General features: G+C 39.2%; 1 protein-coding gene across 7 annotated transcripts in view; it reads right to left on the bottom strand.

Annotated features, from left to right (window-relative positions):
• The window catches only part of PPP2R2C (protein phosphatase 2 regulatory subunit Bgamma), a 209,478-nt gene that overhangs the window by 49,094 nt on the left and 146,339 nt on the right, over nucleotides 1–14,045 (bottom strand). For all 7 annotated transcript variants that reach the window (XM_048305270.1, XM_048305269.1, XM_048305271.1 and 4 more), the window contains 4 exons: nucleotides 8,020–8,117; nucleotides 7,294–7,459; nucleotides 2,954–3,066; nucleotides 558–735 (listed from right to left, as the gene is read on the bottom strand). In XM_048305270.1, the coding sequence (XP_048161227.1) occupies nucleotides 558–735; nucleotides 2,954–3,066; nucleotides 7,294–7,459; nucleotides 8,020–8,117 (555 nt within the window). The remainder of the gene's footprint in view (nucleotides 1–557; nucleotides 736–2,953; nucleotides 3,067–7,293; nucleotides 7,460–8,019; nucleotides 8,118–14,045) is intronic.

The following is a 14,045-nucleotide window of genomic DNA, read 5'->3' as shown; positions in this document are numbered from 1 at the left end:
TGTTGTAGTGCAAGGGGCAGCCTCACAGATGGCTGGAATGATTCCACAATGGAGCTTTCAGGAAAACGCCAGCACTTGAAACAGCAATGCCTTCACTAATCACAGGCACAACTCACACAAAGCAGCTGAACCTCACCCCCAAACTGTGTACATCTCAGGCATTAGGGTTCTGGGAAGCAGGATGATGGAGAATGGGAGGCAAGATCAGGGAAAGGAATGACCCTGCAGCAAAACAAGGTGCAGTAGCTCAGCATGAAATGTCTTCAGGAAATAACAGTACAGAGTATTTTAGTCAGGTAGATAGCTACCATGCAGCTGGCATCTGTTTTCTATTTAAATGTCTTTCACCAACACCATCATTTTTCATTAAAAATTCCCTGATTTTTGCAATCTCTTAGCTGTCTCTTACAATATCTGAGCATTTTCTGTTACAATTACTGCAGAGATTCTGGTAAGTAAAGGTATATTTTAAAACCTGCAGAAAAATATTTTAAAATAGCTGTCTTAAGCCCTATTAATAACATGAACACTGAGCAAGGAATCACAATAAAGGATACTGAAACTCCTATCTGTGATAGCTAAATGCCAGAGGTTAATCCTGAGATCATCAGCTGACATGTATGTCTCACAGTCACTGTTGACGGATATTGAGTTGACATGATAGGTGTGACCATTAGCAAAGATTCTCCGGGGAGTGACTTCTACCATCAAATCCATGGGTTTCAACACAGGCACCTGCCAAAAAAAATACCAAAACACAAACCAAAAAGGGAGTAAGACAAAAATACTCTTTTACTAGGATGACGAAAATTCCAATAGAGAGAAAGCATTTAGAAGACTGCGATACTATAAAACTTTTTGACAGTGTACATAAGCTGAATTTCCCCATGAATTAGTTGCTGGACAAGGCCTTCCTTGCCAAGGAGGAAGGGAAAGACAAGAGAGCCAGGCAGAGCGATGGAAAGCCTGGACTGTGGGAAGGGAGAGACTGGCAGCTGCCACAGGACAGGTCAGTCCCACTGCAGGAGCTACCGTCTCACACACACAGGAGGCTCCGGCAAGCAGTGAAGCACTAGTATTTTGCTTTTGCTAAAGGGTTTGCCATTAGCTGTACATCATTTAACTGTATTTGTTTTGCTACTTGATATCTGTCTTTGAAAAAACTCAAGTGGTGAAAAGGCTATAATCTCAGCAAAACACAATAAACAGTCTTGCAAAACAAAGCCAACATGACACACTGTACATACACATGTACCCCTGAAAAGCCAATATCACAGATTATCACTTGTCAGTGTGCCCTCGTTATTTCCCTGTGTCATTTGAAAGTCATGCTTCAATAAGTAGACACTCAATTTATTCACTATCAATAAAGCATTAAACACTATAAGCTGTGGTCCATGACTGGGACTATTTGATGTTGTTGAACATGCATCAGAAATATCATACATCAATCCACAAGGTAGTTTAAAGAGGAATACAGAGTAGTTAAAGATCTGAGTTTCACTTTCTACTAAAGGAACAAAACAAAATTCAACCTTTGAATTACAGAATATCTCAAGTTGGAAGGGACCCACAAGGATCATGGAGTTCAACTCCCACCCTAAACAGGACCGTCCCCAAGAATCACACCTTGTGCCTGAGAGCATTGTCCAAATGCTTCTTGAACTCTGTCAGGCTTGATGCTGTGGCCACTCCCCTGGGGAGCCTGTTCCAGTGCCCAACCACCCTGTGGGTGAAGAACCTTTTTCCAATATCCAACCTAAACCTCCCCTGACACAACTTCAGGCCATTCCCTTACGTCCTGGCCCTGTCACCCCAGAGAAGAGATCAGTGCTCGCCCCTCCTCTTCTCCTCAAGAGGATGCTGAACTCTCAGACTATAAGCAATCTGGAATAATTTTGTTTGCCTAATCATACAGAATAGGTAAATATTCCATTAATGTAGTCATCTTTACACTTTGGAAGCTTTTTTTCCCAATAGACAATATTGGCTTGTTTTGGAGATGGAGGTTATTTGTTTATTTTCAATAATAAAGACATTCTAGTGTTTATACAACATAGCCTTCCAGTTCTAACCTTTAACCACTTCCTTTGCCACAACATCTGGAGTGAATTCAGCCAAAAAAGTCTGAGAGCAAAAATTTACATTACTGTGTAGATGATGGATCTCTTCTCCCAAGAAACAAGTGACAGGAGAAAAGAAAATGGCTTCAAGTTGCACTGGGAAGGTTTATATTGGATATTAGGAAAGATTTGTTCACCAAAATTTTTGTCAAGCACTGTAAGGGGCTTCCCCGGGAAGTGGTTGAGTCACTATACCAGGAGGTATTTAAAAGATGTCTAGAAGCAGCACCTGGGGACACGGTTTATTGAATATGGTAGTGGTGGGCTAATGGTGGGACTTGATAATCTTAAAGGTCTTTTCCAAACTAAACAGTTCTATGATCACACATGCTTATATGAGGTCCATGACTGCATCTTTTCAGCAATGCAGAATCTCAGGTTCACCAGAGCACAGATTACTGCAAATCCCATTCTTAAAATAATTTTTTATAAAACTGAAAAAGAGATGAAACTGAAATTTGGTGTACTGTCTTTAACTCAGTTGCTCTGAATGTGGCAAGAACCCTATTCAAAATTAATTACAAGTAAAATGCCTCCAGCAAACCAGGTTAAAAAACCTTTTATGAAAGCACATTAAATCACACTAAGAGAATTTTATCAGGAACAATAAAACCAACAGGAACTCTCAAAAATATTTGGTCAGTATATCATACAGCATTTGTGACCTGAAAATATACGGCAGATTCAACAGAGTTATCAGTCAGCTAAAGCTTCAGTAAGAATAATCACACAAATGACTAGCATTAGGTACATATTTAAATCCTTTACTGAGTTAGCACTACCTTTTTCATACAGAAACAACTAAATTTTGGATGTGGACAGAAGCTTACCTGCAGTGATGTTACTGTAGAAAGATCTTTAAGCTTTCCTTCTTCATCTTTTAAGTTGTACCCCTCTGGTCTCTTATCTCTTTCAGTAATTTTCCACAATTTGATTGTTTTATCTTTAGAAGAAAAGACAAGTAACTGTCAGCATAGAAATTCTGAATGCAGTTACTCACCTTTCACAATATATTCCTTAAAGAAGTTTTTACATCTTGGTTTAGACAGGTCCTGTGCTGAAATAGTCTGGGTCACTTCATTCTGCACATCCAGAAAATGTTGCCAACAGACAAAATACTCATAAAGCACATCCCATATACTCACAGCGAGTCAGGGGTTCCTGGCAGCTGACAGACTGTGCAGAGCATGTAGAACACATGCAGCTTGTGTATCCAACCTGGCAGTTTGCAGGTGGAAAAACCCAAACTACTCCATGTTCACTGCTGAGGCTCAGTTTAACAATTTGACTTGGCAAGGAAATAATCTCAGTATTAAAACCGGTTTGGCATTAATGCCAGTTTGCTAGGTTATAAACAGCACAAGAACAGCATGGAGTACACAGCCAGACCAATGATGCCTTTCTGGTCCAATGTGGGAACGGGCAGTGGTGCATTGGTGTAACATCAGGAGCCCCTGCAAATGAAAGGCTGTGTAAAAACGAGGCATTTCTCCCTCCTAATGGGAAGCAGCTGAGAAATAACTGAGGGAAAGTTAAAAAACCCCAACCAAGCAAAGAGAAATGTGTTGCAATGACAAGAGAGAGAAGTAAGGAGAAAAAATATATTAATCTTGCATGGAATGGAATAAAATCTAGACTCTTCCTTTTTCATGATGGGTGAAGCATATGATGAAAGAGTAATGGCGTCTCTCAGTTAGCAAAGTGCCTCTGAATCCAACAGACATGTTTTAAACATTTCACACTGTGTTTGTCTTTGGGTTTGGGTTTTTTTTTGTAGAAGCTGAAGCTGCAGATTTCCTAATGCTGACTGTCCACTCCCACTGTGATCGATCTCCTAACCTGCCAACTCTTAACGCTTCCTAGACTGAAAATCAATGCCAACTCTTCTCCTGCAAAAAATCTGTCCCTGAGATTCTGATGGTTGTTTTGCTCATCTGCTTGTGGAGCAGCCAAAGTCTTTCCAAAGCTTCTGCCCTTCAGCTGCCACCACTGATTTATTAACCCCAGTTCCTGCATCGTTTCTGATTTTATCCCACTTTCTTCCTTTACCCTTTTTTCCCCAAGTACATAGCAGAGCATAATCATTTCCCCAGTGTGGCTGATCCAAATACTCCTTTCAAATGCTAGTACAAATCACTTTAAAGACAGGATATATGAAAACATGAATTGATTTGCATTTCTTTAGCAAGTTTAACTTTGAACTTTTTTGTTTCAAAATCAGTCCCTCCCTTACTCGTTTTTTTACGATTATGCATTTCTTAACGATATTGATATGCTAATACACAAGCAAAAAAAAAATCAGAATACAATTACAATCAATCTCCAGAACAAGAGGTTAGTTTAATCTGCAACTAAAAAGCTCCATTTAAATATTCAATAAATTTCACTTGTATTGTATATCATGTTAATTAATTATGAAAAATACACATAGGTCATGTCATGCACTTGGATTTTTTGTTACATGTAAATAGTGCCTTCCTGCTGATCTAGTCAAAAAAATTATAAATATAGCATTGTAAAATGAATTATAAGAAAAAACACAAACAATTTGCCGTTGTTAGACTTGACTGCTACTAAGAAATCTATCCCTTTCCTGAGTGAAAACTATTTTATTAGCAGTTAAGGATATCATGTGTTGGTTTTCTTCTCTTTCATCCACTTCTGGACTTTAAATACTCCTTAGAAGTTTTAAGCATGCCTATATTTTGAAAAATATAAAAAGAATAGAAACATTGCTGTGAGGTTAAGCATTCCATCTCAAGGGTGTTGTGAAGTTAAAATTAATTAATGTCTGGTAAGCATTCTGAAATCCTCAGATGAAAGGATCTGTATGGGCCAAATTCTGATCTATCCTATGGAGGTCACATTGAAAGTGGCCCAAATGTATTCTGGTACAGAAGACACCAATGAATCAGAATAAGTTATTATTATTATACTACAAAATCAGTTCAGTTTACAGTGCAAACTACAAATTTGCTAACTGCAAGCACTGTAAATCCACAGTGGGATTTGAAAGCCTTGGTGATTTCCTTCCGTCTCCTAAAGGCTCCATTAATTAGGATGCCACAATCGAAGCTTAGCTGATAATTTGTTGATAACGTGGACTGGAAAGGAACCAAGATTGCAGAAACAACTGCAGAATCAACTTCAGACAAAAGTCCTCCTTGGAATGACAGAAACAGATTTGGGCAGTTGCAGACCTGCCAAGTCTCATATATTGAGGGTTAGATTTAGCCTGACCCTCCCCTCAAGTTCCTGAACAGCAGGATGCTCCCTCCAGCACATTCAGTGGGCACTGTCCACCTGAGCATGCGGAAGGAAAGGATGCTGTTTCACAAGTCTCATTTTTCTGCAAAAAACCATGCATTAGACTCTAAATTACCAGAGAGCAAAATATCAAAGATTGCATTAAAATAGCAGGCTCGGAATTTAGTAAACAAAGATCAGTACTCAAGATATTTCTACAATCTGTCCAATATGAGGATGTATGGCAGGTAATGCCTTCAAGTTAGGAAACATGCTATTATCCTTTTTTATAGGCATGGAGTTGATATACATTGTCAAAGGCTTCTCCCAGGTAATCTGTAAGGCAGTGCATAATTCAACATGGGCTGTTGGTACCTGAAGTTAAAACCACCTTTAAGAATATGCCAGGAGGTGAATATTCAGACTTCAACCCTGCTGTGCCAGGAAGCGAGGAACCCTCCTTGGCACACACAAATGTTTTGCAATTCAAAGCCAAAATCCAAAGCCTGTGCCAATGGAACCATTTCTGTTCTCCTCACCATAAAGAGTCTGCTGGGATGCCCCAGAACTAAGGGAGAAAAACAAAGTACTTTTCCAGGTCCTAGGCTTCACTGTTGGTTGAAACTGGATTAACCACAGCAGCACTAGGACTGATTCTCTCTTTCTTTCTCCCCTCTCATGACGGTATGAACGAGAAAACTCACATCATGGTCTATTATCTATAACTCTAAAAGCTGAAAATCTGAGGACTTGGCTGTACTCCTCTGTGTTTCTAAAAACAAACTTTAAAATTAAGAGAGAGGTTTAGTTTTAATAATCTACTTTTGTATCACATGCTTGGAAGAAGCCATTCTTAGTTATCTGAAGAAGGAGGGGTATTTTGACCAAGGGAAAAGAGTAGAAATAAACTCCCAAACTTCATAAGGTGACTAATCATTAAATTAGCATAAATCACCTGTCTGTAACAGATGTTTCATTCCAAATAACCAACAGCGCCCTGAAAAAGTCAAAGATAACTTTAAGTAGAACAAACTACAAAATATTAAAAAATTACTGTCTACTTTGAATTAATGTAAACATTATTTAATGCTATATATTTTAACGTGAAGCAATCGCTTTGCCCTAAAGTGTCAATTCACAAAGATGAGATGACACTATGTTTTATCAGCAATTCCCAGTTACCCTCAAACTTCTACAACAAAAAAGTCTTTTCTGATTACCTTTAGATCTAAAATTTAAAACCAGGTATTTTATCTCATGCATCATCTGCAGTAATAAAGTTTGTAGGTGTCTCAATGCTTCCTAAATGACACTGTGCATGTTAGGTTACACTCAGTTTTGACCTGAATTTCACATCTGAATATCCCCTCCTAGTAATAACACTGCCTTCTTTATTCAATAGGCCTTAGACATGCTAGAAATGAGTCAGTATGAATATCCTATTATTATTCCTACTGTCTTCCCAAGATTTGTGTACCTCTTTAAAACTTAAATAAACTATTACGATAATGAATGAAAAGAAAAAGAAATTAATCTGTCACCTACATTCATTTACACATCTACAAATAATAAAAGTTATTACAAATACAGCAGAAAAAATTCTAAATTTCCCATGAAACACAAGCTGCTGAATAAGGTGATGCCTTTGTCACAAGATCTATTTCAGAATAGCACTGCATATTAATAGAAAAATGGATAGCTCTCTAAATGTCTATGAATAATCAATCAAAAAACCCTCATGATTCTATGAATAAAATACACAAACAACAGATATCAGAAGCAGTATGACAGTCTTGGTAAACTCTGAAAGAGGAAATTACTAAAACAGTAGATTAAAATGAGCAAATATATACCGTCAGCACTAGAACACATAGAGCAAATACTGCAAATACTGATATGTCCTGCATACTCTCATCAATCTCACCATTTGTTGATAGAAGTGAGTGAGCTGCATTTTGCTGTGGTAACCACTTGATCTTGTTTATTTTTTCTTCAATCTCCAAGCTCTTCAAATAATCAAATTCAGGTTCATGGCTCTGGAAAGTGCTGTAAACATTGTACTCCCCCTGATTGTAAGGCTCATTTTTACTCTATGGAGAATAAAACAAAATGTTGTTTATGACAGCAATATATCTTCATCTCTTAGGAAAGGTGTATAAGCAGCCTTATAAATATAAAAATATTGAAAATGTAATTTAATTTCTCACTTAAAACGTTATATTGACAGATTTGTTTCAACAAGAATGTTAATAATAGAATTTTTGAAGAAATGTCAACTATTCAGGAAAGATTTCTACACAAGACACTGCAGATGGATGGAATTTACAAGTGGAACATAAAGGTAAGCGAAGGTATTGTTTAAAATGGAATGGCACCATCAGGCAAAAGCTATTAAAACAAAGCAAAGTAAAACAAAAATAACCTCTTTTTTTTTCTTATATTGGAATTTTGGAGCTTTTAATCATTTTTGTTTGGGACAGCAAACTTAAGAGTTAAAAATCCTTACCCTTTTTCATTTTCTCTCTAAACAGGTGGTGCTCTGTTTTACTGAATCTTGAGATTATAAACAAGTTTGTTAATTCAATTCAAGTATTAAAAATTAAGCCAGGTTTTATCAGGCTATTAAGGACTACATTGGTGACTCACATACCTCAGGTTCCCTTTGGAATATAACAACTCGACCCCCCTTGTCACCAGTAGCCAGCAGTTCTCCAGTGTGGTTGAACTCAACTGTAGAAATAATATCAGCTGGAGGAAGAAAGAAAAAAGGCAGATTTTAGACTGCTGCTACAACACAAAGTCACTAGAAATATCAGGCACTCCACAAAAAAATGCAACAAATGAGGGATTTGAAGGAATACAAATGAATTCACTAACACAAACAGGCTGCATGCCGTTACAATCTAAGGTAGCTACACAATGAAACAAGTGCAAACAGTAACGAGGCAAATTTGTGTTTCCAGCACATCTGCAGCGTGGGGGAGGAGAAGCTCTCTGGAGAGGTTATGCTTCAAGAAGAGCCATCTTGGGTGGCTATAAAGCTTTTTTTCAGTATTGGCAAAGAACAAAACTGGCCTCCTACTATATGCTCTAGCAAGGACAAATATAACATCAGTTCTCTTGCATGTATTATTTATTGTACAACCTTTCTGGTGATTTTAACATAACCCCCTAGCATGAGTTTTCTCAAATATATATTTGAGTCAAGAGTGCAAAAGCAAAGTACATGCAGCCTGTCCTACCACCGAGGAATGAAGGCGAAACCAGAACTGTTCACTGTGAAGTGCTGGCAAGAGCCCATTCTAACCACTGTTTTCAGAAAATCCTTTCAGCACCGTAAAAATGTGTCATCAGAAGAAAAAAAGAATCTCAGTCTCTCTTTTCTGAATTCTCAGCTGCTTTTCCCTAAGCAATTTCATCAGTTTAAACAAGAAACCTCATCAAAACCTGAGGCCAGTCTTAAGCACATATTACTACACATGAGCATGAGAGGGAGAAAGAGGCTGTAGGAGCTAAAGAACTGGTTCTTCTGTTTGAATGACAGTACATGCTAGAATCATAATCCGCAGTTAATCCTACACTATTAGCATAATTTAAATTAAAATGCCTAGTGCAATAGTAAATTAAGAAACCATCATCTATACAATCACAGGCAAATGCAGGGTATTACCCAGAGATTGCATGTATGAATCCTCTATAATGATCAGTATTCACTCATCAGAAACATGGGCCAGATTTTAGAAGCATCAGTAGTTAGGAGCTCCCCTTTAGGCATGAAAAGCTGCAGTTCCCAAACACGTTCATCATTCATCAGTTTATAGTGAGAACAATGAAGTGACAGTGGGCTAAGCTCTTTTGAAAACCTAGCCCCAAATGAGTTCACAAAAATTCAAAGGAATTGAAATAACAAGTGGATGTACCATTTACTTGATACATTTTATGAATTGAAAACATCTGTTCCTATTATTCTTTTAATAAACTAGCAGTTTGGTGTTAGACAGCTTCTGTTGCCAGTAGCTCTCATCAGCAACACAGCCATCCAAAAGCCAGATTCTTACTCAAATATTATAAACTATTTACCATCTAAAAAGGAAAACTTTGCCCCAACCACAGTAAAGGAAAATATCTTTTCATTTTTTAAACAAATCTTCCCCATCAAATTCTTCTAAATCAAACCAGCATTCCTCCTTTATTTCCTCCACTACTCCATATATAAAGGAAGAAAGAGGAACCATAAATGGATATGCTGACTTTGAGAAAAATGGCACAGAGTATTTTGGGTCTGAACCCAAACGTAATGGCATTTGATTTTTATGTGGACTTACACAGACTGCATATTTTCATAGGTAATAACTACAAAAGCCTGAGCCTCACTAAGGTATAGGAAAAGGAGAGAGACTCTGGTTATGTTTTATGATGCTCTGGGGCTTGGGATGGGTGGAGTTTGACCTCAAAAAAAAAGTTTTTTTTTTTTAAACCTAAAAATCTAATCAACTTTTCTGGCATGTGAAGTTCATTCATACTGCTTCCAGTGGAAGAATACTTCTTGGCTATTTTCCCCTTAACCTGAAGAGTTTGTACAGATAGGAGGTGTGGTCATCTGCTTATAAAATGATACGTGCATGATTTTACTCATTCAAAGCTGTATTTCACCCCAATCACACAGGCACAACTGCAGAAGCCTCATACTGACACTCCTTTTAAACTGAGCCTTATCTTAAGCATGCAATGGGCAAGAAGGGTAAATGCAGAGGGAGGAATGTAATATTTAAATATGTGTGTATGCATGTGTATGAGTCATGTACCTAAGACTTTCCCAACAGGTCACAAAAGAGTAAGATGAAGTAACTGCAAAAGGATGAATGGCATTTGAACTTATATGTGTGAATACACTTGCTCTTGGCCTGGAATACCTCCACAACATCACAAAATACTCTTCTCTTCAGTCAGTGACAGTGGTCATAAAACATAGTGCACTTTACAGAGGGCACCAGTCAATGCCCAGTAAAGTCCACAGCAGTATTTGCACAGCCTTCAATAATAACTGAGCCAGATTGAAATAAAACAGCTCTGCATTTTCTTACTATATCGCATTCGTCCTCAGTTAAATGATTATTGTTTAAAGAAAAGGACTGTGGCCAGTGTGTAACAATGTTGTTCTGAGGCAAAATTCTGACCCCCTCCCAAGGCGTTTCTTCCAGATACATCTCTCCTACCTATTAGAAAAACTAATCCTGAGCTGGAAACTACCTATCATTTTCAAATTAACTTGTTCTGAAAAAGAGCAGATCCGATATTATGACCTTAGAGGCTATGTAGCTTGTTGGTAAAAAATTATCCTTGAATTGGAAGATCAGTTTTATTGATCCTGTAAATAACAGCTGAAAACAACAGCTATCTGTCCCCTGAGCACACACCACCACCCACCACCCCCAAACGTATCCAGCGTATCTGTTCAGCAGGTGAACATCAGTCATGCTGTTTTCTTACAGAGGATTAGCCAGGCTGGATCCTCCTAAAACAGAGGAGGTAAGGACAGAATCAATCAACAAAGCTCTTCATACTCTGCTGCAGGACATTCCCCATAGTACTTATTAATGCTATAGCAACATCAGCCACTGCTGTCCCAATCCTACAGACTCTCCCACTCCAGAATGGCCCCTGAGCACACAGAGCAATTAATTCAGAGATTTCACCCTCTCCAGGATATATAAATGCACCACAATGGAAAAGCTGATGAATTTGCATGTACAGTAAGCCCTTGGCAAGGGATGGCGGAGATGAAAGACTCCTTCCAGCCTTCTCCTACACTACACCTTCCATATCTCTGCTGGCAGTGCCAAGCTTTCCACTAACGATTAGGATTATCACAGACGGAGATAATTTACCTATTAAGAATAATTATGAGTAACCTCATTGCCAAACGCTTATAATCAAACTGTAAATCCCATCTTTTCTCCAACATTAATATTCCTACTCCACTTGTAAATTTTTCATTTTGTCTATGCAGAAATGTATATAAATTTGGATTTAAAAGTCAAGATAATCAGTATTTTCCCTCAATATACACATGCTGACTGAGAAAAGCAAACCCAAAACTTTCAAAAGACGAAAATACAGGCATAAACACCTGATTATCTGGTCCACATCCAGCCACAGCAAATTGTTCCAGTACGTACAATGCACTACAGACTTGAATCCTGAGACTTATTTTACATATTCACAGAAAGATATCACTTACTCTACACAGGAAGATATCACACTACTTTACAGCTTAAACTGTCAAGAAGCTTTTCCTGATCCAGCCTGAAGTATTTAATTCACTGACTCCTAGTCACCCTTGCCCTTTCATACCTCACTAATTCCTCTGCAGCTTCACAATTTACACTCCTTAAATGTTCTTAATGGCTATGCTGTTAAAGGCTGCTGCCTAGGTAGATATATTCCATTTCTGTGATAGATCTAAGTCCATCACTGTACATCTGGGCACATCAAGATAATTCAAGCTGATTGTACTGTCCTTTCCACAACTTCATGAGTGTTCCAGCAAGGATGCAGGCAAACAAACCCTACAGCAGCCCTCCCTCAGGCTGAGTGCAGGGATGAAACAGAGCCCAGGTTAATTTTGGCCTTATTTCACACCATTACATACTTTTCTATGTTCACCTTCTAGTCTTTTACAGCTTAATTTAAAGGAATAAGCTATTAAAAACCATACAGAACACAAACAGGTCCAAATACCTCTACAGTAAATTAGAAAAGCCTTATCTATATAATCAATCTTCCCATCATTTTGGGGCACTCCAGCATAACGGCATGCGATTTTCCACCTAATATGCACTCAGTGAAGCTAAGTCTGAACACACTTACACATCTTCATATAGTCTTTTGATCAGAAACTTCAAGCAACTCTGTGGAAAGTTCAACTGTAATTTTCATGTGTTATTTTTACTAAGAATTTCTACCTTTCTGGAACCTTTCATCTGAAGACCCTGGTATATTTTGTTTTGCTTCAGAAGATCAGAAAAGCAAATAAAGTTTTGTAATTATTTCGTCCAGCACAGAAATGCAACTTTTTGAACAGCACAGCAAGTTTCGTGGGCAAACATCATGCAACAGTACAGGGAAAAAAAGATCAGAGAATATGATATTCAACTGAATTCCAGGGTAATCCTGATAGAGAATTAAAGGACTTGGAATGGACCAGAACACTGGAATTAACAACAGTAGTCTTCTCTAAAAAAAGCTGTGAAATCCTACCAGTCAGAACAGGTCAGAACTTCTCATTAATATCACACCCACCATAGTCAGCACAGCAACACTGCCAGCCTGAACTGACTGAATCAGCATCTGGGTCAGGTTTTTGTTGTGCGTGTTCCCAGTGGCTAGCAGGCAATCTTGTAGTCTACGTTATTTCAACCAAGTTCTGACCTGGCCTAACCTTGGTTTGTGAAATCCAATAAGATCACAGCACAACCTGGCATGGCTGCAAGCAATGTTCAGTCATACTGATACAGAAGTCCCTGAGGAGCACAATCTGGAAGAAACAACAAAGAAGCCTGCAACAAAGAGAACCATAAAACAAAAGGACAAATGGCAAATAAAAGAGGAGCAGCATTACAGTATCTGGAATAAAGGGAAGGCCAATACAAAGAGCCGTGCTGTCAGAATTTAGTCTAGACTAAGTGTTAGGGACCGAGTCCGGAGAGCTGGCCGGATAAATGACACATACACCGATAAGATTAAGCATCGTTCTCCCTTTATTGTTCAACTATGCGAGCTTTTATCTACTTTTGCAAAGATTCACGCCCAGTCCCTCTAGACGGCCTCCAATCAGTGGGGGAGCCGACCAGTGCATAACCTTGCCAAGGACTTTCAGGGCTGCCTGCAGCCAGGTGTTTTCCGGGCCTGCCTGCAGCCAGGGGCCCGTTCAGGGGCTTTTCCTCAGCAACCCTGGGTTATCCAATCTTTCCAGGGGTATCATATGCCCCTGTTCCATAAGGAATCCCTCTACACATCCCCCGTTTTCTTTTTGGGCAACCCAGGTCTGGTCAATGATCTTTCGCAGCCCTGCTTTGACGCAGGAAAAAATGCACCCAAATACTATTAAGCCTATTATAACTACAAATAGCTATCGGCAGCCTTCTACTACCAAGGTACACAGCCATCTGGTGATACCCAGACCCTTAAGCCAATCTCCAATAGGGTTGCCCGTCTCCCGAAGGTTGTACAGGCCCCTCTGGAGGTCGGAGAGGTGCTTGTGAATTGAGACAGAGTGGTCAGAAAGATCCATACAGCACATACCCTGGAACTCTTCACAGCCGTGGACGTGGGCTAATAGTAGAAAATCAGTGGCTGCCCTATTTTGTAATACCACATGCCTAATGCTAGTAACATCTGTGCTTAGCTCGTCAAGCATCTGCGAAGTTATGTTTAGTTCGTCCCTCTTTGCCGCACCAGAAACAGGCTGCTCCGCCCATCTGGGGACCAGGAGGTGGGCCAGCGGCCCTCGCCCCCTTTTTTCTTTGCACCCCTCCCATCAGTGCTGCGGTGATGACTTGTCCCTGCTTTTGCAGGACATTTTGCAGCGTTGCGGTAAACGCAGCTGTTTGAGACGACTGCTCCGCACGGCTAGCACGCATAAGCATCTCGTCTACTCCTGCTCCCTGGGGCAGC

This window comes from Corvus hawaiiensis, chromosome 5 (assembly GCF_020740725.1).
Source record: "Corvus hawaiiensis isolate bCorHaw1 chromosome 5, bCorHaw1.pri.cur, whole genome shotgun sequence".
In the NCBI taxonomy this organism is placed as follows: domain Eukaryota; kingdom Metazoa; phylum Chordata; class Aves; order Passeriformes; family Corvidae; genus Corvus; species Corvus hawaiiensis.
The sequence above is the reverse complement of the archived record's forward strand: the minus strand, read 5'-3'. Positions and strand labels throughout refer to the sequence as shown.